Genomic DNA, 22,925 nt, shown 5'->3' with positions numbered 1-22,925 from the left:
TCCCCACGCTCACCACCGCTCACCACCGCCACGCTCACCACTGCCACGCTCACCACCGCTCACCCCTGCAGCGCCAATGCCCCCGGCTTGGCAGCATCTTCCCGTGACAGGCGGTTTGATTTCACTAAAGTGGCCACTGCACACACACATGCTGGCGGGGCCGTTTTGTCCTGTTTTGGTCTTTTCTGTCCGTTCCTGTGCCTGCGTACACGCCGTGCAGATTCTGCATAGGGGCCAGACGGGCACTCAATGGGAAAGCGGTGATCTGGGTGACTGTGCCACGAGTTAGTTGTGAGGTCACTCACGGGCAGCGACGGACTGGGCGACTAAAACAAATCGGCCCAGGCATGGAGTGAACGCACCGGGCCCAAATCGCCGCGTGATCCTCGTTGGGCCCATCTGAGGTGGCCGCTAGGGGAGAATCTCTGGAGCTGCCGAATGAATGGGGACCTGGTGGCAACTGAGAGCGCCAATAAGCAATGAGGCGTACAAATTCGAGGTAGTAAAATATTTGAATAAAAAAAACACTCGTTATTTTTACTCTGGTCACGTTGCGATTTCCCCAACACAGACCGCCCCACCGCCCACGCTGCTGCCCTATGACCAGTCCGGGCCTGCTCACAGACAATGTGCTGAACGTGAGAGTAAATGTTCGTCGTGTGGCAGTTCAAACCTTCGTTTTAATTCAAGATTTTAAGCTTTCGTGACTGCAAGGATTCATACTCTTAGGTTTTTTCGGTAAAGTCACGTAGGTAAAAAATAAAATAAAAAATTACTAAAAGTAATAATAGAAATAAAATAATAAATCACGACGTCGTGATTTATTATTTTATTTTATTTCTATTATTACTTTTAGTACTTTTTTATTTTATTTTTACCTACGTGACTTTACCAAAAAAACCTAAGAGTATATTTCGTTTTAATTCTCAGCGCTGGGATGTATCCACATTTAACTTAGAATTAAATTGAACGTGATGGTGGGGGGGGGGTTTGTTGTAGTTGTAAATGCCACGTGTACACGGCATCTATCTGTCAGCGAGTGAGTTCCCTCGGCCGCTCTCTGTGGGAAGGAGGTAGTGACCTTGAGATCCGCTTCGTGGAAAACACTCAGAGCTCTCACCGGCGAGACGAGCTCGCTCGATCGCTCACATCTCATCGTCGTCACCGAAGACAACAACAAAGATCCCCCATATAGCCTGAACAGACTGTAGGGGCAAGTGCTGTTAGCGAGCACCTATGAAGGCTGGAACGGTACATGAGGGGGTGGGTGGCCAGCACCACTCCCGACCGCCTTTGTCTCCCCACACACCGCACCAGGTACTCATTGAGGCCGAATCGACCTAGGGGAGGGACAGGACCGGTTCAGATAATCGTCACCAGTGTTGGCCGTGAGCGGGAATCGAACTCGGGTCGCCGGGTTCGTAGCGCAGCGCAGCGCTAACCGCTGTACTGCCACTCGTCACCACCACCACCCACACACCTGTCAGCCATGGACACGCTCATTTGCAGGCGAGGAGCCACGGTGTTCGTGAGAAGCTTTCACGCCTACATGTCTACGATTCACTAAGCCCCCCGGCCCCCACGAAGTGAGGAAAATGTTTCCTACCGTCTACAAGCGAAAAGGAACGGGCTATAATTAATCCTGCACTCGGCTTTCATTAATGTAGTATTTTAGTCCATCTGTAGTGATCGACTTCCGCGACACGTCGTGTAGATGGCACTCTTCTTTAGTCCACGCACGCGCACAGCACAGGCCAACGGTATCGGCTTCCTCTCAAAGTACCCACTCAGCTATTACGTTCTACAGACTACGCACGCACGCGGTTGATCGCACGGCGGGTTCCGCCGTTCCGCTCCGGGCCACGCCGCTGGCTGACGGCGGGACGGGGAGGCCGGTAAAGCTCCGCAGTCTGCGCGTCTCTCTCCCCGTGGTCGCGGGGATTTTTCTCCGGGTCCTCCAGTTTTTTTCACCGCATTTAGAAACACGTATTTAGAGTATTTGGCTGCTATTGATTTCCACGCGATAAGCCACTTCGTTGGGCTATCATTTGTGATAGTTCGCTTGTGAGAAAGAGCGACATAGCAGCCCAGTGGGCCTTGCCTGGTAAAAATAAAACATCGTTTGGTGTGGCTGTGGTGAGCGTGGGGGTGGTGAGCGTGGGGTGGTGAGCGTGGGGTGGTGAGCGTGGGGATGGTGAGCGTGACGGTGGTGAGCGTGGGGGTGGTGAGCGTGGCGGTGGTGAACGTGGCCGTGGTGAGCGTGGGGGTGGTGAGCGTGGCCGTGGTGAGCGTGGGGGTGGTGAGCGTGATGGTGGTGAGCGTGACGGTGGTGAGCGTGGGGATGGTGAGCGTGACGGTGGTGAGCGTGACGGTGGTGAGCGTGTGAGTGATGAGCGTGACGGTGGTGAGCGTGGGGGTGGTGAGCGTGGCGGTGGTATATCAACAACAAGAATACCACTCGGTTGAAGCCCGCGATGGCAGCGCGCAGCTCTGAGTGGGTGAGCTCCGCTCACGACTGTGCGATGCCAAGAAGGTGTCAGTCTGATGGGTGCCTCGGCCGTGTCGGGGGCTCAGGCTCCATTCATTATTAAAAAGCCGCAAATGGAATTGCGCATCCTGGCAGCGCATCCCGCCGCAGCGCCCGGTGCACTATTACAACTATTTAGACTAAAACTTGTATTTGTTTTTATATTACCAGGTAAGGCCCACTGCGCTGCTATGTCGCTCTTTCTAAGAAGCGACCTGGCCATCACATATGATAGCTGAACGAAGTGGCTTATCATGTGGAAATTTCAAGCAGCAGTTAATTCTAAATGTGGAGGGAAAAACCGGAGGACCCGGAGAAAAATCCACGCGACCACAGGGAGAGAGACACCGCAAAACTCCAAATATACAGCAGGCGTCAGGGTCGGGATCGATCCCACGACTTCCTGCATACCAAGCGAGGTAGTTAACATCTCCTAGCCACCGTGATAATGAGAGAGACGCAAACTCCAAATATACAGCAGGCGTCAGGGTCGGGATCGATCCCACGACTTCCTGCGTACCAAGCGAGGTAGTTAACATCTCCTAGCCACCGCAGCGCCCCTCTCGCCGCCGTGGCCAGGTTGGTGCGGCGACTCGCAGATCAAAAGGCTGCGAGTTCGAAAGCCCAGTCGGGGTCAGTTCTTCGAAACGTCGCCGCTGCGAGGTCAGTGAAGACGCCACTCTGTGCGAGGTCAAAAGTGGGCGCCCTGTGAAAGAGCGATTCACTTTGAAAGCACTTAGATTAAAGACGCGTTGTCGTCCTTCCCGTGCACCTCCGACGATCGCGGTTGGCTACGCACTGTGCGAAAGAAGTTCAACATGCCCAGGCTCACTTCTCTTTTTTTCTCAACTGTCCGCATGGTGTCATTGTGGACATTTCCTGCATATTTCTCATTCGTGGTAAAAAATGACTGATGCGGAACCGGGGCAATCGGAGTGAATGTATCCGAGGTCCTGGGGCGCCTTTGAGCAACCTATGTTGCCGCGGGTCCGACGACAGAAGGATCTGAACCGTCGACATTGACGGAGACAAATGGAAGACACGGAGCGTGGCCTCTGCACACACTGGCAGCGGCCGTCTGGAACGCTCTTCCTTCCGATAACAGGAAAGCCACTGCGCGCTATGCACTTTTAAATTATCTAGATGTATAACTCATTTCTTGAGAACGGCTTTATTGGCTGTGTTCAGTTTGTTGCCCCCCCCCCCCCAACCTCCGCACCTCCGACGAGCATGGCTGGCTACGCACGGCGCGAAAGAAGTTCAACACAACTCCAGCACGTGCATGAGCGCAACGCGCGTGGCGACTCGCGTGCAGCCGCGACGACCCTTCGCGAGGCGCGCGCGCTCAACGCCAACTCTCCACGCCACGGCGCCGTGGACGGATGGGGCATGCGACTCTGCAAGGGGCCCCCGTGCCGAGTCGGCTCACTGGCAGTGCACGCCGCCCACCGTGGCGACACGCAGCAGCCCCCCACCACTCCCCCCCCCCACCACCCCGTGACAATGAGACTGCTTCAAGGCCAAAAGCTCGAAAGGCGAAGACAAAAGTCACCAGCTCCTTTCAGGGGGGCGGGCGACGTGATCAGCTTAGCGATAAGCGTCGGTGGCTGACGCGCGATAGCCATCGCAGGGGGCAGCAGCAAGAGGTCACCCAAAGGCGCGGACTCGCCACCGGATCTCGGGACCATTTTACTCTTCGCTCGCTGCGGCGTCCTGCCCGTTCACATTCAGCACAAGAATGGGAGAGATATTCAGGCAATGCGCGCGATGCTTTTGTTTTCACTTGAAGCTCTAAGACGAGGAGAGAGATAGAGAGATAAAGAGAGAAAAGCCATTGCGTGTGCGGGGTTGACGTATGAATGTTGAACCTCTTCCACACCGTACGTATGTAGCCAACCGTGCAAAATCGGAGGTGCTGGTGGAAGGACAACAATCTAACACACAAAAGGCAGTTCTAAAGAAATGCGTTTTCTATTTAGATTTAGACGTGCATAGCTCCTAGTGGCTTCTTACTATCGGAAGGAAGAGCGTTCCAGACGGCCGCAGAAGCGCATCTGAAAGCGCGCACGATGCAGTCACCGTCTTTGTTCGATGGCCCAGCCGAAAGCCGCTGCGAGAGTTCGCGTGATGTTGTCCGCTTCTTGACGAGCTCAGCAATGGTATTGTGGTACATATGTGGCAAGCACTTTGTGTGTGTGTGTGCAATGAATTGCGACCTTTAAAATGTATTCGTTAAGCGACCGGAAGCCAACGCAGGTCGGCGAGCACCGGACGGACATTGGTCGGATCTCGCAGCGAAACAACGCGCTGAGAGCGGTGGGCTCCAAGCAGTGTTCGTCAGTGTTCGTCGGCGGATTCTTCTTCAGTAGCGTCTGGAAAAATCTGTTGAGGCGTAAAGCGCCGGTGCCCGAGAGGCGGTGGAGCGGTGGAATGTGGCGGAGTGAGCGAGTCGCACCCTCAACTATAAACCGAAACGATTGTTTTTATTACCAGGTAAGGGCCCACTGAGCTGCGTAGCTCTTCGTCAGAAGCGACCTGGCAATCAACAAATGATAGCTCAACGAAGTGGCTCGTTGTGTGGACATTTATAGGGGCCAAATACTCGAAACGCGTGACGTTGATTGTAAATGAAGAGGGACAAGACGGAGGACCCCAGAGAAAAATCCACGCGACAGCGGGGAGAGAGACACGCAAACTCCAAATATACAGCAGGCGGCAGGGTCGAGATCGATCGCACGACCTCCTGCGTACCAGGCGAGGTAGTTAACATCTCCTAGCCACCGTGATGATGGTGAGAGAAAGAGAGATGCAAACTCCAAATATACAGCAGCAGGCGTCAGGGTCGGGATCGAACCCACGACCTCCTCCATACCAGGCGAGGTAGTTAACATATCATAGTCATCGTGATGATGATGAGAGAGATAGACGCAAACTCCAGATATACAGCAGGCGTCAGGGTCGGGATCGAACCCACGACCTCCTGCACACCAGGCGAAGGAGTTAACATATCATAGGCACCGCGTTAGCACAGGGCAGGCAGTCGGCACTGTGGCCGCGGGCGCTGTCACGCAGTGGGCGTTGTGTTGATTGTACCACAGCGAAGTTTCATCTCTTGCGCCGCTGCTCCTGCCTTCAAAAGAATTAGATGCACGTTAGCCACCCCAATCGGAATTTGAACTCAGAACCTAAATATGGTAAAAATAAGAAGATGCTTTCCATTATTGAGCCCCCCCCCCCCCCCAAATACAAAAGTCTATTTTTATACTTTTTGCATTGTGTACAGTCTGGAAGCTACCCACGTGCCAAATTTCAAGTTTGTTGCATGTTGGGAAGTATGCTAAACATTTCGAACAGACACACATGCATACATTTCCCTTTTATATATATGTAGTTAAGCTATTAAAATAACGACAGTAGACGTGGCGTCGGTGTTGTGAGTTAGAGTCCATCGCTGCACACTGTGCTCACTCATCTTCGGGTCAACCAAGGGGCCCTCCCTCCTCTTGCCCTTTGAGGAATAATTTGGCCTCCTCCTCAATGCCGACTGGATTAGCAAGGGGGGTACCCCCCGTGGGACTAGCCCGCGAGCGATCCACCAACAACAAAACTTAGTACCCAGAGAGGACCCTTGCCTAGAAACATCTGCAGGCAGTTCACCAGCATTTGTCAAAATAAACGTGGCCCTGCTGATGAGACAATGGATGTCGAAACCAGTCCAGAGTTTAATTCTGCTGAAATGTTGCATTTGCAGTGGGCCGTGTGGCTGATATAATGTGTAAAAAAAACACTTATCTTTAACGTGAAAGGACAGATGTGTGAAGGAGGTAAATCGTCTGCTTTTTTTATTCTGTTACAACAACAACGTTCAGTGGAAGTACAGATGGCGAGTAGAGTGGTGACTCAGGCGGCTCGCCCGCTAAAGAGCTGAAGAACAGCTACGTATGTTGAACTTCTTTCGCACCGTACGTACGTTTTAACAAATGATCCCCTTCACAAAACTCATCTGCTCAAGGGTTGAGAAATCCCCCCCTCCCCTCCCGTGCGCCTCTCACAGAACAGACAACCACAGACGAAGTCCCACGATGGGCGAACGACCGACGAGAAAAAGGGACGACGGAGAGCCGACGGGGGAGTTCTGCCAGCGGCCTCAGAGGCAGACGTCGCGGCAGCGAGACAAAGGGCCCCCTCTCAAGACACCTAACGCATCGTGAGGTGGATACATTTACCCAGGTTGGTGTTAAAATCAAGAAACCAGGGCCTGTCAGACCCGCGTATTCGTGCATTTCCGCCGTCCAATGTTGCTGTTTATCAACATTCATCCGCTGAAAATGCTGCACAAAATGAATGCAGGTAACAGTGCACATCTGCAGACTGAAATGCAATCTTCAAGACATCACTCTGAGGTCGGCTCACGCGATGAAAACGAAGAAGGCCCCGGCTCTGTTTGTGTTTAAAAGCCATCTGATCCGGAGTGAGACGCAGCTGAAAGGTTTTTTGTATTTATCAAAATTGCCCAACTGAGTGATCTATAAATGGCTTTCCAATCTCCCCCCCCCCACACTCTATCTTTAAGCACCACATACACTCCCGCTCTCGAGTACTGACTTCATACATATTGTATAACTTTATAAAGCAGGGCTGTCTTGTGGCATTTCAAGGCTGGCTGCTTTCCAGATAAGGATATTGGCCCAGATGTAGCGGATATTAAAGGCATCTGCAGCAAGGACCGCTCCAGCATTTTCCGTGAACCGGTTATTATTTTGCGTTCGACTCGGTGCGACGTTCACTGTAGGCATGCATACGCTATTGTGTATTTGAAAGTTATAGACAGCAATAGCCAGTGGTGGAAATGGGCCCGTACGCCACGGCGGGAGTGGGAATGTGAACCCTGCGACGGTGTTCCGGAAAGAAGTAAAGGATTCGTCTTTGTTTTTAATTTGACTCGCATATAGACCCCCTAGACTAACGGAGAGACCCACAGACACGCACAGAGACCCATAGACACGCACAGAGACCCACAGACACTCACAGAGACCCACAGACACGCACAGAGACCCATAGACACGCACAGAGACCCACAGACACTCACAGAGACCCACAGACACTCACAGAGACCCACAGACACGCACAGAGACCCATAGACACGCACAGAGACCCACAGACGAAGCGAAGCTCCTCCCCTCCTACTCCTCAGGCCGAGAGCACGGTCCAGATCGAGTTGGGTGGAGGCAATCATTGACGAGTGCCCCCCCCCCCCCCCCCCCAGTAATGTCTTCCCATTTATAGCCCTGGTAATGTCCCGGTTTACATCAGCGATGCGTTCCTCAAAGGTCAGACGACAAATATCGAAAGGACGTCAAACAAAGCGATGTGCGGGGTAATTGGGTGGTGGTGGTAGTGGTGGTGAAGGCTGAAAGGCGACGGACAGCGAGAGCGAACGACGACGACGCTGTCGGCGACGTGAGTGTGGGGTTATCGAGGCGACGCAAATCGGGTCGCGGTGTTAAGAAGGTATCGACGTGCTCGCGAAACGACGTTCAAGGGGCAGACGTCAATCGGGGTATTTCTGTATGCGCGTCGTTAGGGGTTTGCTGTGCGTGTGGATAATTTGACGCCGAGGAGACTTACAAACCAGATATTCCGCCTCAAGGAAGTTATCCAGGAGAAATGTTTTAATATCTTCAAAAGGTGACATGGACATGCACATTTATTTTGAAGGCGAGGTGGGGTCTGTTCGCCAAATGTTCATGCCAGAACCCGTGACCAACACTTTGCTTCAGCTGCCCCCTGCTGTTCAGTGTGGAGTCTCTGCATCGCATCGCGAATGTTAAACTGTCATCTTAGGGACCGATAATTACTCTGTGACACCGTGCATCGTCTCTGTACTGTCCTCCTTTTGGCGTTCTGTGGTTTACCGACACTGGTGAGGCCGGGCCATGAAGAAGGCCGTCGCTGGTGTAGGCCAATCAGTTTCAAAGACAATGGCCCATCTATTATCAGGGAATGTGTGTTTGCATGTTCACCGCAAGGACGTGTGGTTAATGCGGACTTGATTCCTTGCAAAATAAATTCTATTTGGTGTTTGAACATCTGAACACCTCTTTTATTGTCAGAAAGGGTTAAACATATTCTTATTTGTAATACTTGTCATCTCAGTTCAACCCTTTTACATTCTAATAATACAAATTATTGCCAGCCTTGATGTCATCAGTCCACTACTGGATGAAGGCCTCTCCAGGCTATGTAGGCCCACGGGGCTTTGACACTACTTTGGGTTCAGTGCCAATGCACCAAAACCAATTTCATTTCGGAGCAATTGCTGCCGTTTAAGTTTCGAGTTTATTTAGTTTAACCAGGTGATGACAACTCAATAGGTCATGAGCCTCGTTTGCAAAGCAGCCACGCACAGACCCCCAGAGACCCACAGACACGCACAGAGACCCACAGACACGCACAGAGACCCACAGACACGCATAGAGACCCACAGACACGCACAGAGACCCACAGACAACGCACAGAGACCCACAGACACTTATAGAAACCCACAGACACGCACAGAGACCCACAGACAACGCACAGAGACCCACAGACACGCACAGAGACCAACAGACAACGCACAGAGACCCACAGACACGCACAGAGACCCACAGACACGCAAAGAGACCCACAGACACGCACAGAGACCCACAGACACGCACAGAGACCCACAGACACGCACAGAGACCCACAGACACGCAGAGACCCACAGACACGCACAGAGACCCACAGACACGCACAGAGACCCACAGACACGCAAAGAGACCCACAGACACGCACAGAGACCCACAGCCACGCACAGAGACCCACAGACACGCACAGAGAACCACAGACACGCAGAGAGACCCACAGACACACACAGAGACCCACAGACACGCACAGAGACCCACAGACACGCACAGAGACCCACAGACACGCTCAGAGACCCACAGACACGCACAGAGACCCACAGACACGCACAGAGACCCACAGACACGCAGAGACCCACAGACACGCACAGAGACCCACAGACACGCAGAGACCCACAGACACGCAGAGACCCACAGACACGCACAGAGACCCACAGACACGCACAGAGACCCACAGACACGCACAGAGACCCACAGACACGCACAGAGACCCACAGACACGCAGAGACCCACAGACACGCACAGAGACCCACAGACACGCAGAGACCCACAGACACGCAGAGACCCACAGACACGCACAGAGACCCACAGACACGCACAGAGACCAACAGACACCCACAGAGATCCACAGTCCCCCACCCCCTCGTGTGCCGTACCGGCCTTCATCGGTGCTCGCTAAGAGAACTTGTCCCAACAGTCTGTTAAGGCTACACGTGGGATCTTTGTCTTTGGACTCGAGGCTGTGCAAAAGTGCACTGTGATCGTCAGTGTCGAACACTGTACTCAGGTCAGACAGAGTGAGTATAAAACAACAACTGCCGCCGCTATTCGCCACGAAGTGGCGGTTGTGCCAGACTGTGTGCACTTTTAAGTCCACGTTAGGTGTCGAACGCCCGCTGGCAGGAGGTCGCGGCGTCAGACCCAGGTGCCGTGGGGTTGACTGCCCGAGACGCCTGGCAGATGCACCACCTGTGCGCCCCCCCTCTCCCCCTACCCCTGCTCCCCACGCTGCTGGGCCAACTCGCGGTGTTTTTGCCGGCCGGAAGCCTCCGCACGTTGCTGTTGAGCGTCGCTCCTCTGCCCTCCTCTGGGGGCCATCCATGGACAATGCCCACCGCCAGAGGCGTCGGCAGCTGCGAGCTAAATCGTTGCTGCGACCTTGACGAGGGCAGTCTCCGCGACCAAGTGAAACCCGGAATAACGACCCTCACCCCCCCGGAGCACACGATTCGACACTCACAACAGCTCAGTCCATCGCAGGACTCATCGCGCAGACACTGGGAGGATCATAACACACCCCACCGTCGACGATAATTCACGCGGTGCTAAATATATCCAGCAGTGGACAATTATTTGTTTCGCCGTGCGAGAATAAATTGCACGGCTCGTTTTGTTGTTTTGCCGTCGTTCGTCTCGCCGTGTCCCGTGACCCACGTCGCCTGGAATTCGCGTCCCCACCGTCAGGCCTGGGGAAGCCGGTCCCGTCTTCGGTCTCGACTACCAGCCAACGTCCCTGCTAGTGCCGTCTCACCCAAGCCACTTACAAAAACTGTCCTTATCAGGTCAGGCCCCACTGAGCTATGTGGCTCTTTTCAAGAAGCGGCCTGATCACAAATGATAGCTCAACGAAGTGGCTTAGGGGCCGTCCATAAATGACGTCACGCGATTTTGGACGATTTTTGACCCCCCCATCGTCACACGGCGTCACAAAAAGTCAGACCCCCCCACTCAAATATGACGTCACAAAGCTCTGCCCCCCCCCCCCCAAAAAAACATGCTTCCATTCGCTTTAAACTATTGTTACTGTAGTGCGTATTTACTGTACCGCTGCACTCTGATGTTGTAGGAGAAAACATGTATTAAAACGTCTATTTAATGAAGTAGAACGTGTTGTCTATATTTATTAAAAGTTGCGCATTTTGATGTGACGTCACATTTCTCACCCCCCCCCCTCGTCACACATCGCACAATGTCCCCCCTCCCCCCCCCCCAGGTGCGTGACGTCATTTATGGACAGCTCCTTATTACGCGGACATTTACAGTAGTAGCCAAATACACTAAAAGCCCATGTTGATTATAAATGTTGATAAAAACCGGAGGACCCGGAGAAAAATCCACGCGACCACCGGGGGAGAGAGAAAGAGACCCGCAAACTCCGTTGATGCAGCAGTAAGAACATTGCGGGGACGTCACCGAAGTGTGCTGTGGTGCAGACCATGAGCGCCGCTCGACGTTCAAAACGCAGTTGACGCGTGCCGGACAGCCAGGGCACTCCCCCCGTCTGGATATTGATCTGCGTAAGAACGACCCGGATCCATTTCTTGAGTCTCGTCGTTCCCCGAACAAATGCGATTGATTTTCGTTCGATTCACGATTGTATGACATTCTGCTTACTACTCAGAGGTTTTTGCCACCTTCGTCTTGCGTTTTTTATATTTACAGGAACTGCCAACCACCCCGTACTCTGCCGTTGGATATCTGAGAACGCTGAATTCTCAGTCTCTCCGAGGAACCATCTAAAATCATCAGAGGTCTGAAGTGGTTACGTTTCCTACCTCCGGCACGCTATCTCAAGCCACATCAGGGACGCTGATGTGGCACAATGACATATTTGAACTAAGATTTAAAAACACGTTTGAATTAGACAACTTATTCATGTTTGTATGTTGAATTTCTTTCGCGCCGTACTTAGCCACCATGCTAATCGAAGGTGCGGGGGAAGAACAACAAAACAAACACAAAAGCGGTTCTCATTAAAGTGAGCTTGTCAATCTACATGGTTTACAAGTGCACAGCTCAAGTGGCTTCCCAATATATGGAATGGAAGAGCGTTCCAGACGGCCCCACAAGTGCTCCTAAAAGCGAGCGACGCAGCGACCGTCTTTGCTCGATGGCCAGCCAAGTTCCATGGATGGCAGATTGAGAGGGCCAATGGCTCTCCGGTTATTGTGCGTATTTTACTTTAAAAGCGCCCTATGAAAGCAAATTGTATTCACGAAGTGTACGAGACGGACACGTTTACCCATGCCACACGAAACCACAGGAGAAATGTTTAACAACAACAGGCAAATCAAGACGCCAGGCGGTAGATTGTGGAAAACAGCGTTGCCACCTATTTATTGTTAAATATTTTTGTGCGACTCTTTTAATGATCATGCGTCGTACATGTGGAGCTAAAAAACACAATTTATTTTGACAAATTACCATGGATTTGGTGAAAAGGAGTGTTTAGGTTACCCAATCTTGTTGGTTTGTAGTGCACACATCATCAGGAACCAGCATCTCGTGCGAGCATAGGACAACCTTAAGAGGGTTTTGGGTTAGATCGCGTAAATATAAAATGTGGCATTAAACCCGCCACCACCCTACACAGCCAACTAGTAAGGTTTATCGCGTGAACAAAACGTGACCAATTCGTTACTAGTACAGCACACCGGTGTGTTGGAAAGTAAACCCACGACAACATTTCAAATTACTCATTTACATTTAAGTACTGAAATTGCAGATGTTGTAGTGGGTTTACTCTCCAACACACGAGAGTGCTGAACTAGTAACGAATTGGCACGTTTTGTTTACGTGACAAACCTTACTAATTGGCTGTGTGGCGGGTATAATGACACATGTACATTCACAAACCTCTTTTTCTATTCAACAACTTCTGTTATGGATAATATTGGTTGCGAAAGCCTACTACATGTTCAACTGATGGGACAACCTCTTAACTGCAATCGTATCCCGCGCGGGCCCCATAGAAACGTCAGCCCCACGGACAAAACATTTGCAGACACGTGGTTCAGTCCACTGGCGCAAAAAACCCCTAATCATCTGAAACATCTCACAAAGTCACCTTCCAAAAGTTGAACAAACCAACCGTGCAACACCGCTGTGTGCGTGCAGTGCGAGCTTCAAACGAATGGGATCATCGTCCATTGGCGCTTCACTTCTCACGGAACAGTATTCGGGAATATGTTTAAAAGCTAAGCGTTTCAGTGATCACGAACGGGTCTCGGAACCTTCGCTCTGACGTGCAGTTCTGCAGCGTGCAAAAACATACAATCTGAGGCACAATTCAAGTTCAGACATCTGGTACCAGGACAGCGAAGGCAAGCGCAGTATTATTAACAGCACGAGTCCAAGGCTCCAAGTCTGGAGCTGCTGAGTGTTTATTCGACATTGCGGCTTCGCTGTTGCCGCAATTGCCTCGCTGGCTTCCAGACCTCGAAATAATCACCAACTCAAAACAACGAAATACCAAACCGAGGCAAACGAGTCGTGCACCTGTACAGACTTTTTTTTATCACTCAACCGCTGGATGAGGGCCTCCCCACACCGAGCGGGTCACGGGCGGCTGTCTGACCGTCGTTCGCCACGCTGAACCAGTTAGCGTGGGTGTGGGATAGGCAGGTTGGGGGTGGGGCACAGAAGTACAGTACAACAATGTATTTTGTTGCATTGCCCCTCTGTGACCCACTCCGGAAGGGCAGCCTATACCACAAGCTGCTGCGCACGGTGGTCGCCCATCAAAGCGCTGTCCAGGCTCAAAAATCCCGCTCGGCTTGCGAGTTACGATGGGCGCATTACGGACGATTCCGGCGGATCGTGTCTGCAGGGACACAGCAGCCCACACAGGATGGGGGAATCACTCAAGTATTGCCTCCCGGCTTTGCCTCACGAACCGCCGCACCCCCCGCGCTCCTCCCCCCCCCCCAAAAAAAAAACACGAACCTCCCTAAAAAAATAAGTCAGACATAATATTGAACAGGAGCTCTCGTGCCGGGGTCTAAGTTTGGCAAGCACTTCTGAGACGAGGCTCGGCGGCGACTGCTTATGGTTAAAGTGCGCAGCTGAAACATGACCATGGTCCCACAAATCCTTCGACTTTCTGCTCTCCCGTTTGGGTGGAGGCAGCGATTTAAAATAATTATAATAATGACTAATTACTCACCATTTTGCCCTACGAAGATGGCCAGATGAACAAGGTAATGCGACAAACGTAAAATACGCGACACCTGCACACAACAACCCCCCGCCAGCCGCCCCCCGTGCTTGCGCAGAAATGCGTGCGTCTCAGTGACCCACAGCTGGCTGAGGGGCCATTAAGCGGCAGCCGCTCACAGCGGGTTTCAGAATCGGTGACAGCGGCGGTCGCCGTCTGCGGGGGAGCACGAGCGACGAATGCGCCCCCGATTGGCGCGCGCGAACTTACAAACGGTACAACGGGCCGAGTGTCCACGTGCTAAATTTTCCTTTGCTTTTCAGTAAAACATCGGTTTTTTTAAATCCCACGTTGTATTGCTCGAGGCATTGCCACGTGTCCAGCACGAACTAGTATTAGCCGGTGTTTTTTTCCCCTTCAGTGTGTTCGAAGCAGTCAACGGTGACGTAAAACAAACAGGACCGATTCTCGGAGTAACGGTAAACGCGAGTTGCCCTGCCCTAGCCATCGGCGGCGCCGTCCCCGGAGACCGAAGGTGTACGTCAAAAACAGCCTCAGGATAAAGCACGTGATTGCCGTTAAACACCGGTAATAAAGGGCCCCCCCCCTCCCCGAAGGCAGGTCCCCACGCCCGGGCGATCAGGTTGCGCAACCAGATCGCTTCAACCGAAATCATCGCTCCCCGCAAGCCGTTTTGCCCACATCCGGGCGAGTAGTTGAGCCCACACGGACGTCGAGCCACGCACTTTCACAGCGGAGCCCCGCACCTCTCCAGTGAAGCTCCACCCGTTTCGAAACGCGTCGCTTTTCAAATTGGCGAGCAGACCCGCCCGCCTAACCGGTGGGGGTTCGTTGGTGTCGCCACAAGGGATCCGTTTTATTGCGCGACGGCTTGCCGCTCGTTTCGGCGGACGCGACGCGTGCAGGCAATTCGGCTGCGGGCCATCGACAGCAAGCGAGCGAGCGAGCGATCGCACGGGCACGGACCACACCGATTTGAAGAGCGAGCGTGCGCTCCGCGTCGTCTCACACGTCGTAGACCATCTCCGCCTCCTCGTTGTCATAGGCCGGGCCCGTGGTCACCGCCTCGCGGGCCGGGCACCCCGTCTCCCCCATGGTGGACCGCCGCACGATGCGCCAGCCGCGGCCGGACTGGCGCACGGGGCCGACCTGCAGTTTGGACAATGGCGGCCGCACGACGGGGCAGTCATCGGCCTCGGCCTTCTTGAGGGTGCGCGCGTACTTCTTCATCTTGAACATGGTGCTCTCGTTGCTGTCCTCCACCCTGGGGTGCCGATTGACGGTGAGGAGGAGGGGGGGGGCGGGACACGCATGGTGACCATCATCACGGCGACCGTCGGCACGGCGACCGTCGGCACGGCCGCATTTCAATGGCGATGCAGAAGCAAGTCCGCGACTTCGGCGGTTGGCGAAGCATTTTTAATATTTCTGAATATGACAAGGCCTTAATTTCCACCGTCATCATCCGGCAGCAGGGGTGGCCCAGTGCGAACACTTGTGCCACACAGCAAGAAGTAGCATGGGTTAAATTCCCAACTCGAGTGCATTTCTGAGTGGAAGTTGTTTGTCCTCTCCCTCGTCTGCATGGGTCTCCTCTGCATCCTGTGGCTTTCCCCAAAACGATTAGCACGGTTGGCTACGTACAGTGCGACGCAAGAACAATGTACATACATACAACTGGTACTGGCCAACCACCCCAATTCTGAAAGATGACCTGCCCATTCCTGAATAGGGATCACACACACACACACAGCAGCAGCAATCGCCCCCTACGACTGCGAAGGCTTGGCAGGACCCTGCCGAGAAAGAGTCTCGAGACTCAGCGAGGCGTTCCTAGGCTAACGAGCGGAACGATCAGAACAATAACGATGGTGGAATACAACAAGTGTGCTTGATGTGGTGGATTGACAGCACAGAGGAGAGGCCTTAAAGCGAAACACAAAGGTCTAGAGTTATGGTTCTCAGAGTGTGGTCACCACAACTATCGGTGGCACGTGACGGTCCTCCAGGTGGTGCGTTGTGGCTGTGATGCAGACGAAGGTCGATCCGGACAAATGACGACAATGCGTATTGTACCCGTTTTGTTTCAGACATTAATTCATATGTAACTTGATATTTAATAATTTAAAAAATGAAGTTAGGGTAAACTAACCCTAGTTAAACTACCCTAACACTAAGATCTAAATGCCTGTCCTAAAAATAAACCTAATAGCTGCTTTAAAAAAAATGGTATGCATGCTGAACTGCTGAACTGTAGCCAAACGTGCTATTCGGAGGTGCAGGGGGGAAGGACGACAAACTAAACACAAAAAGCAGTCAGGTGAATAATTTTGTATTACCGGTATTTACAGACAATTGTTCGTGAAAAATGGGGTGGGGGGGTGCTGGGTATTTAAATTGGCCGAGTGATCTGTGGGCCTAAAAAGTTTTGAGAAACACTGCTCAAGAGGAAGTGATCGCCCGTAACCATCCGGAGGAAGGGAAGCAGTGGAAAACGCTCACCCAGCCCCCGACATCGCCCGCGATACGACGACGTAAAGAGGAGCGAGCGATGGAGCCCCTTACCGGACGTGAGGAGCGAGCGATGGAGCATGAGGAGTGAGCAATGGAGCGAGCGAAAGAGGAGCGAGCGATGGAGCCCATTACTGGACATGAGAAGCGAGCGATGGAGCCCGTTACCGGACATGCCAGCGATGGCGAACCACGGACGGCCGCGCCGCTGCAAGCGAGGGACGTACCTCATGTACCACTTGTTGTTGTCGAGGCCAAAGTCTTCCCCGTGGTAGCCCAGCCGAGGCCACAGCCACCGGGGCAGCCGCCTCTCCAGGAGCACCGTGGTGGCGGCCACCTGCCCCACGGCACGAACAAACATGCGGGGACGCACGCGGAGACACGCGGAGACAAACGCAGACATATGTAGAGACGTACGAAGATATATGGAGAAACACACACAGACACAGAAACATATCACAACGCACGCATGCGAACATACGTGAGTGTATGTGCATGTGAGATTGCATGATCATGTTCCTGCTCATCCCCGTGTGAGTCTACAAGCCCGCAGGAGTCTGTAGGCCCCAATGCAAGCAATCTAAAACATTTGTTTTATTTTACCAGGTTAAGCTCACAGAGCTACGTAGCTCTTTTTCCGAAGCGACCTGGCCACAAATGATAGCTCAACGAAACGGCTTATCATGACGTGGAAATGTATAGCAGCCAAATACTCTAGACGCGTGATGTTGATTCTAAATGTGGCGGGAAAACACGGAGGGCCCGGAGAAAAATCCACGCAACCGTGAGGAGAGAGAGAGAGAGAGAGAGACACGCAAACTCCAAATATACGGCAGACATGATGGTCGGGCTCAATCCCACGACCTCATGTAGACCAGGCGAGGTAGTTAACATCTCGTCACTGTGGCAGAGAGCTCACGTGACAAGCATAGCAGCTGGGAGGCCACCTTGGGCAGCACTGCTTTTCTGCTCTCTCCTCTTCAAAATCCGAGTGCCCCTCATATCTAGGGAAGTATGTGCGCAGCAAACACAGTGAGAGGCTCGAATGCAACACGCGCTGGGGCATTTCCGTTCGTGACATTACGTGCGGACAATTAGCCACTCGTGAAATTGTGTCGACAGATATTTACGCGCACGACTCGCAGCACGTGTGTCGCGAGCATGAGAATGAAGATGAATCGACACACCGCAACATTCCCAGCAGGCGTACACGGGGGGGGGGGGGTAACTGAGCGTTGGGTAGAATACGTGGCGATGCGTGTATTTGACAGAGTTGCAAGGCTCGCCCACGGCAAGCTTGGCAAGGCCGCATAGGCACGGTTCGTTTGGGTCCCTTTTGGTTCAACGAGAAACCGGTGAGTGCAGAGCACATCCGGTGCACATCAACGTGCCCGGCACGTGCGTAGGGGCTATTACGCTTTGATCATTCGCTCATTCGCTGCTTCGCTGCATGGCGTTGTGCATCGTCTGAACGCAGCCCGGCTCACCAGCCCACCCGCCCGCCCACCAAACCTCGACACCGCCCACTCAATGCCCCCCTGTTGGTGGCACCGACGCCCCCCTTACCTGCGCCCGCCACAGCTCGTCACGCTCGTGCGCCACGCGCCAATGCGTGTCGCCCATCATCGCGATGAGCAGGTTCACCATGAGCAGAAAGGCGAAGATCATGTAGGAGATGTAGACGAGCTTGATGATGATGGGGACCTGCTTGTCGTACGGGATCGGGATGTCCAGCAGGCCCAGGAAGAGCTGGAACATGGTGAAGAGCACCGTCTCGAAGCCAGAGAAGTGCAGGAAGTCTTCCCTTCTCAGCAGCTGGAAGCAAATGTGAAAGGCTGGGGGGGGCGGAATTGGCCATGCAGAGTTCAAAGAGGGTCAACGCAAACTCCTCTCACGCAAACTTCCATCGTCCTCGCAGCGGTGGTGGCTTTTGGTGAGCCGTCGAACGAAGACGGTCACTGCATTGCACGGCGCTTTCAGGTGCACTTCTACAGCGATCTGGAACGCTCTTCTTTCAATATTAGGAAGCCACCGGAGCTATGCACTTCTATTAAATAATAGACATTGAAAACTCACTGCGTTAGAACTACTCTTTGTGGTTAGTTTGTTGTCCTTCCCCCGCACCTCCGATTGGCACGGTTGGCTACGTACAACATACAACGAGGATTTTCCTGACTAAGGGCCAAAGAGAAGTTTCAAAGACATTTGGTGGGCAACCACACAACCACGCATTCACACTCTCACACCTCGGTGACACCTCAGTCACTCGGTGGAAGCAGTCGCAATGGCAAAAGTGACTGAGCGTGGCGCTGCCATCGGAAATGCGGGGCGTTGGGAGGTCGAAATTATCCCCCCCCCCCCACCTCTAGTACCCGATTTGTGCAGCTAGTGGCGCCGCGGTGGTGAGATGTTATCTCCCTTGCCTGGTACACAGGACATCGTTGGTTCCATCCCGACCCTGACGCCCACTGTATATATTTCCATGTCTCTATCTCCCCTTGGTCGCGTGGATTTTTCTCCGGGTCCTCCGGCTTTTGCCTCGACATTTAGAATCAACATCACGCGTCTAGAGTATTTTGCTGCAAGAAATGTCCACATGATGATCAGTCATTTGTGGCCAGGCGCTTCTGAAAAAGGGCTACATAGCTCAGTGGGGCCTTACCTGCTGAAATAAAAAATAGTTTAATAAAAAATCGAATATGATGCTTGCAGTGGACAGAGAAACATTATTCACGGGCCTTGTCAAATTGGTGGGCCTCTTATGGTCACCGGCCATAATAAATGAAGCAGCGATTAATAGGGTCCTCAACCGTGGTTGATAGGAGAACGGCGTTAGCGGCACGTGTGTCGCAGTGTAGCTTGGGTCTCAGAGTGATCGGTGACGGGGGGAAATTAAAATCGTAGCTCGCATTATTGCCGAGGAAAAAAGCCGCTTGCACTTTGTGCCTCAAGCCCCGTTTTCAGCAGGGCCTTGCTTCGGGACGCTTTGGAAAAAACGCCGAGTCTCAAGTTGTTTATGGCTTGCGAGCAAAGCAGAGCGCCCGCCAATACGCCGACAGCCCACTTGCCATACTGCTACCTTCTGGCAATGCTGTAGCCCCTGCAGGCGGGTGACTCTTGTACGATAGAATCCTGACCGGAGTGGAGAAGTATGGTCAAGTGACCAACACCCCCATGCCCCGCACGGTGCGGGGAGGGGTCCTCATCCAGCAGTGGAGTGACGAAAGGAGGCCCGCGAGTGTGCACGTGGACGAGCGCCGCCGGAAATCCCCACGAAAAACTCTAGAGACTTCATCGCCCGAGGGACTGAGTGCGACATTCGGGCTCCCGGTAGCCAGGAACCAGCATGGGGAGACGAAGGGAGATACCACACGCCACCGCGTCGTCCCGAGTGGCGTCGGAGTTCTTGTTACAGCGTTCTCCCCCTCGTTATTCGCAGAGAGGGATGCATTCCGGAGATGCTCGTGAATAGCGCATTTCACGGATATGGATATTGGCCTCCGAAAAGCCAATCGTTTTAATGAAGTCCCTTAAATAAATACATAAATAAGCTGGTTATAATAAACTACAGTAAATACAAATAGTTTCTAAATAAACATCTTATCTCATCACCTTATCTCATCACATTTTATTTTCTCTCTCTCTCACTTGCTCTCGATGAAGCCATGCAAAGTTCCAGATGCGATTCGCAGACAGACAAAATCGCGGAAGGCCAAATTCGTGACTAACGAGGGACTGCCGTACAATGCGACTGGCTGTGGCTATGCTGTGAAACGTCCCAGGACAGCTGCTGTCTCAATGAAGACGAAAATCCGGACGGGTGGCCCCATACTTTGTGTAACCAACTGTGCCGGATGCTCCGATCATCCGTGCCAAGGAGCGGCGATCCGCGCGTCTCCCCATCTCCACCATACCCATGCCTACCTGAGGCGTATCCCAGGAGCACCATGAGCATGAGCCAGCAGAACCTCAGCAGATCTCCAAATAGCATCTGTGTGGATGAGAACGGGGCATTCTTACTGCACAATTTATGGACATATGTGGGCAAATATCTCTCGCTCAGCATACACAGGCTGTTGGGGGCAAGTGCCCTTAGCGAGCAGCACCTATGAAGGGCGGTGCGACGCACGAGAGGGTGGTGTGGCCAGCACCACGCCCGGCCGCCTTTGTCTCCCCAGTGCTGACGTTTGCACACCCTGCCTACGATGGAGTGAAGCTGAGCGAAGGGGCCCGGGACGGTTTAGGATATTCGTCACCGATGTTTTCCCCAAGCGGGAATCAAAGTCGCGTGGGTGTGGTCACATAGCACGGCACGCTAACCGCTTCACTGCCGCTCTCCACGTGCTGGCAAACAGGGTGGCGCTGGCACTCTTCAGCGTATCTACCGAGCGTGTGGGCCGCGCGACCGGACCGGGGCCCGCGGGGCAGTTGGGGGAGTGCCCAGCGCACGGAGGGGCCGGCGGACCCTCGGCATCGCGTTGGGCCGGCGGACCGTACCTTCTGGATCATGATGGTGAAGGGGCCGAGCATCTCGAAGCCGCGGGCGAAGAACATGGTGTTGCACCAGCCGAGCACGAGCGCCACGGCCATGGGCACGTATTCGCCGTGCGTGTCGGTGAGGCGCATCACCAGCAACAGCATTACCAGGCACGAGTAGCAGATCCTGCACCACCGCCGCCAGTGCACCCGTGGAGACCCACAACAACCCCCCAACCCACTGTCAATCCGCTGCTGGATGAAGGCCTCTATCTCTCCTCTCGCTCTCTGCGTCGCGCCGCTCACGAGGGTTGCTCGACTGCTGGTGAGCGCAGGTGACCAGTTCACGCGACCGGATCACGTGAACCGGTTCACGTGAACCGGTTCACGTGAACCGGTTCACGTGAAACACATTTGGAGTGATGTGCTACCAGGTTGGCATCGGTCTGATCGTCGGGCGGCAGGGTGTTGGCGCAGTGGCAACACTAAAACCACGCACCAAGAAGGGCCCCTGGGTTCGATTCCCGACTGGGGCTCCATTCTGTGGGGAGTTTGTGACTTCTCCATCCATTCTGCATGGGCTTCCTCTCGTAGCTAGACAAGAACCACACGTACAATGTAACTGCTATTGGCCAAACAACTCAATGCTAAGTTGGTAGGTCCCCTCCCCCCGCCCCTGCAGTGTTTTAGACCACGTGGCTGCCAAGAGGCATCCTGGATAATCCCACGGATCACGCAGGGGAAATAATGAAGACTATCGGCAAGCCGCATGGCACGGGGGGAGGGCCTCATCCAGCAGTGAATCCGACAAAACGGGCCCTGCATGTACAAAAAGTACTCATGGTAAATACGAAGTGAATTTAAAGGGGTGTCTAGACAAAATGAGACATTATTCAAGCGATATGTTGAGAACGTGACCAGTGGAGAAGAGCCACGGAGAGAACACCACTCGTGTGAGGAGGGGGAGGGAGAGGAGGACGCAGAACTACCACACCGAGGGGAGGAGATGGGGGACTCCACAGATAGCCTTGGGTGCTGGATCAGGGAGTGAGATGAGAGGGGAGTGGAGTGAGATGAGAGGGGAGAAGCAGGAGAGTGCGTGGAAGGGAGTGGAGTGAGATTAGAGGGGAGAGGCAGGAGCGTGCGTGGAAGGGAGTGGAGTGAGATGAGAGGGGAGAGGCAGGAGAGTGCGTGGAGGAGAGTGGAGTGAGATGAGAGGGGAGAGGCAGGAGAGTGCGTGGAGGAGAGTAGAGTGAGATGAGAGGGGAAAGGCAGGAGCGTCCACGGAAGGGAGTGGAATGAGATGAGAGGGGAGAGGCAAGAGCGTGCGTGGATGAGCGTAGAGTGAGATGAGAGGGGAGTGGAGAGAGCTGAGAGGGAGAGGCAGGGGCATGCGTGGAGGCGGTCCCGTATCAACTGGGCGTGACTCCTCACATGATGATGTGGAAGGGACCTCCGGTGACCGTGCTTCCAAAATAGCGCTTCACTCCGGTCCGGATCATGTCCTGGACCTGCGCATCGGACAACATCGAGACGTCACGGGGAATGGCGCCATCAGTCTGTGCCGACGCGGGGACTATAAACACGAATTTCCACACACGGGAGGGTTACCACGTACATCGCTATCCTCATGTCTGTTATACACGGGACCTCTACACGAGACCTCTAGACTTGCTTTAAATGCATAGGACGTTCAGAAAATACAACGTTTTGTGGAAAGTTGAACGCCGGTGGGAGGGAGGCAGGCTGGGGTGGGAGGGAAATATAGACAAGTTATCTAGGTTCGGAA

General features: G+C 53.4%; 1 protein-coding gene across 2 annotated transcripts in view; it reads right to left on the bottom strand.

Moving 5' to 3' along the window:
- Positions 1 to 12,282: 12,282 nt before the first annotated feature.
- The window catches only part of LOC144728305 (transient receptor potential cation channel subfamily V member 5-like), a 31,675-nt gene continuing 21,032 nt past the window's right edge, over positions 12,283 to 22,925 (bottom strand). For both annotated transcript variants that reach the window (XM_078607640.1, XM_078607639.1), the window contains 6 exons: positions 22,571 to 22,647; positions 21,158 to 21,323; positions 20,585 to 20,651; positions 18,227 to 18,495; positions 16,888 to 16,997; positions 12,283 to 15,413 (listed from right to left, as the gene is read on the bottom strand). In XM_078607640.1, the coding sequence (XP_078463766.1) occupies positions 15,155 to 15,413; positions 16,888 to 16,997; positions 18,227 to 18,495; positions 20,585 to 20,651; positions 21,158 to 21,323; positions 22,571 to 22,647 (948 nt within the window). In that variant the 3' untranslated portion in view covers positions 12,283 to 15,154. The remainder of the gene's footprint in view (positions 15,414 to 16,887; positions 16,998 to 18,226; positions 18,496 to 20,584; positions 20,652 to 21,157; positions 21,324 to 22,570; positions 22,648 to 22,925) is intronic.

This window comes from Lampetra planeri, chromosome 28 (assembly GCF_965212315.1).
Source record: "Lampetra planeri chromosome 28, kcLamPlan1.2.h2, whole genome shotgun sequence".
NCBI classification, from domain to species: Eukaryota; Metazoa; Chordata; class Hyperoartia; order Petromyzontiformes; family Petromyzontidae; genus Lampetra; species Lampetra planeri.
Note: the sequence above shows the minus strand (reverse complement) of the source record. Positions and strands in the feature narration are given on the sequence as shown.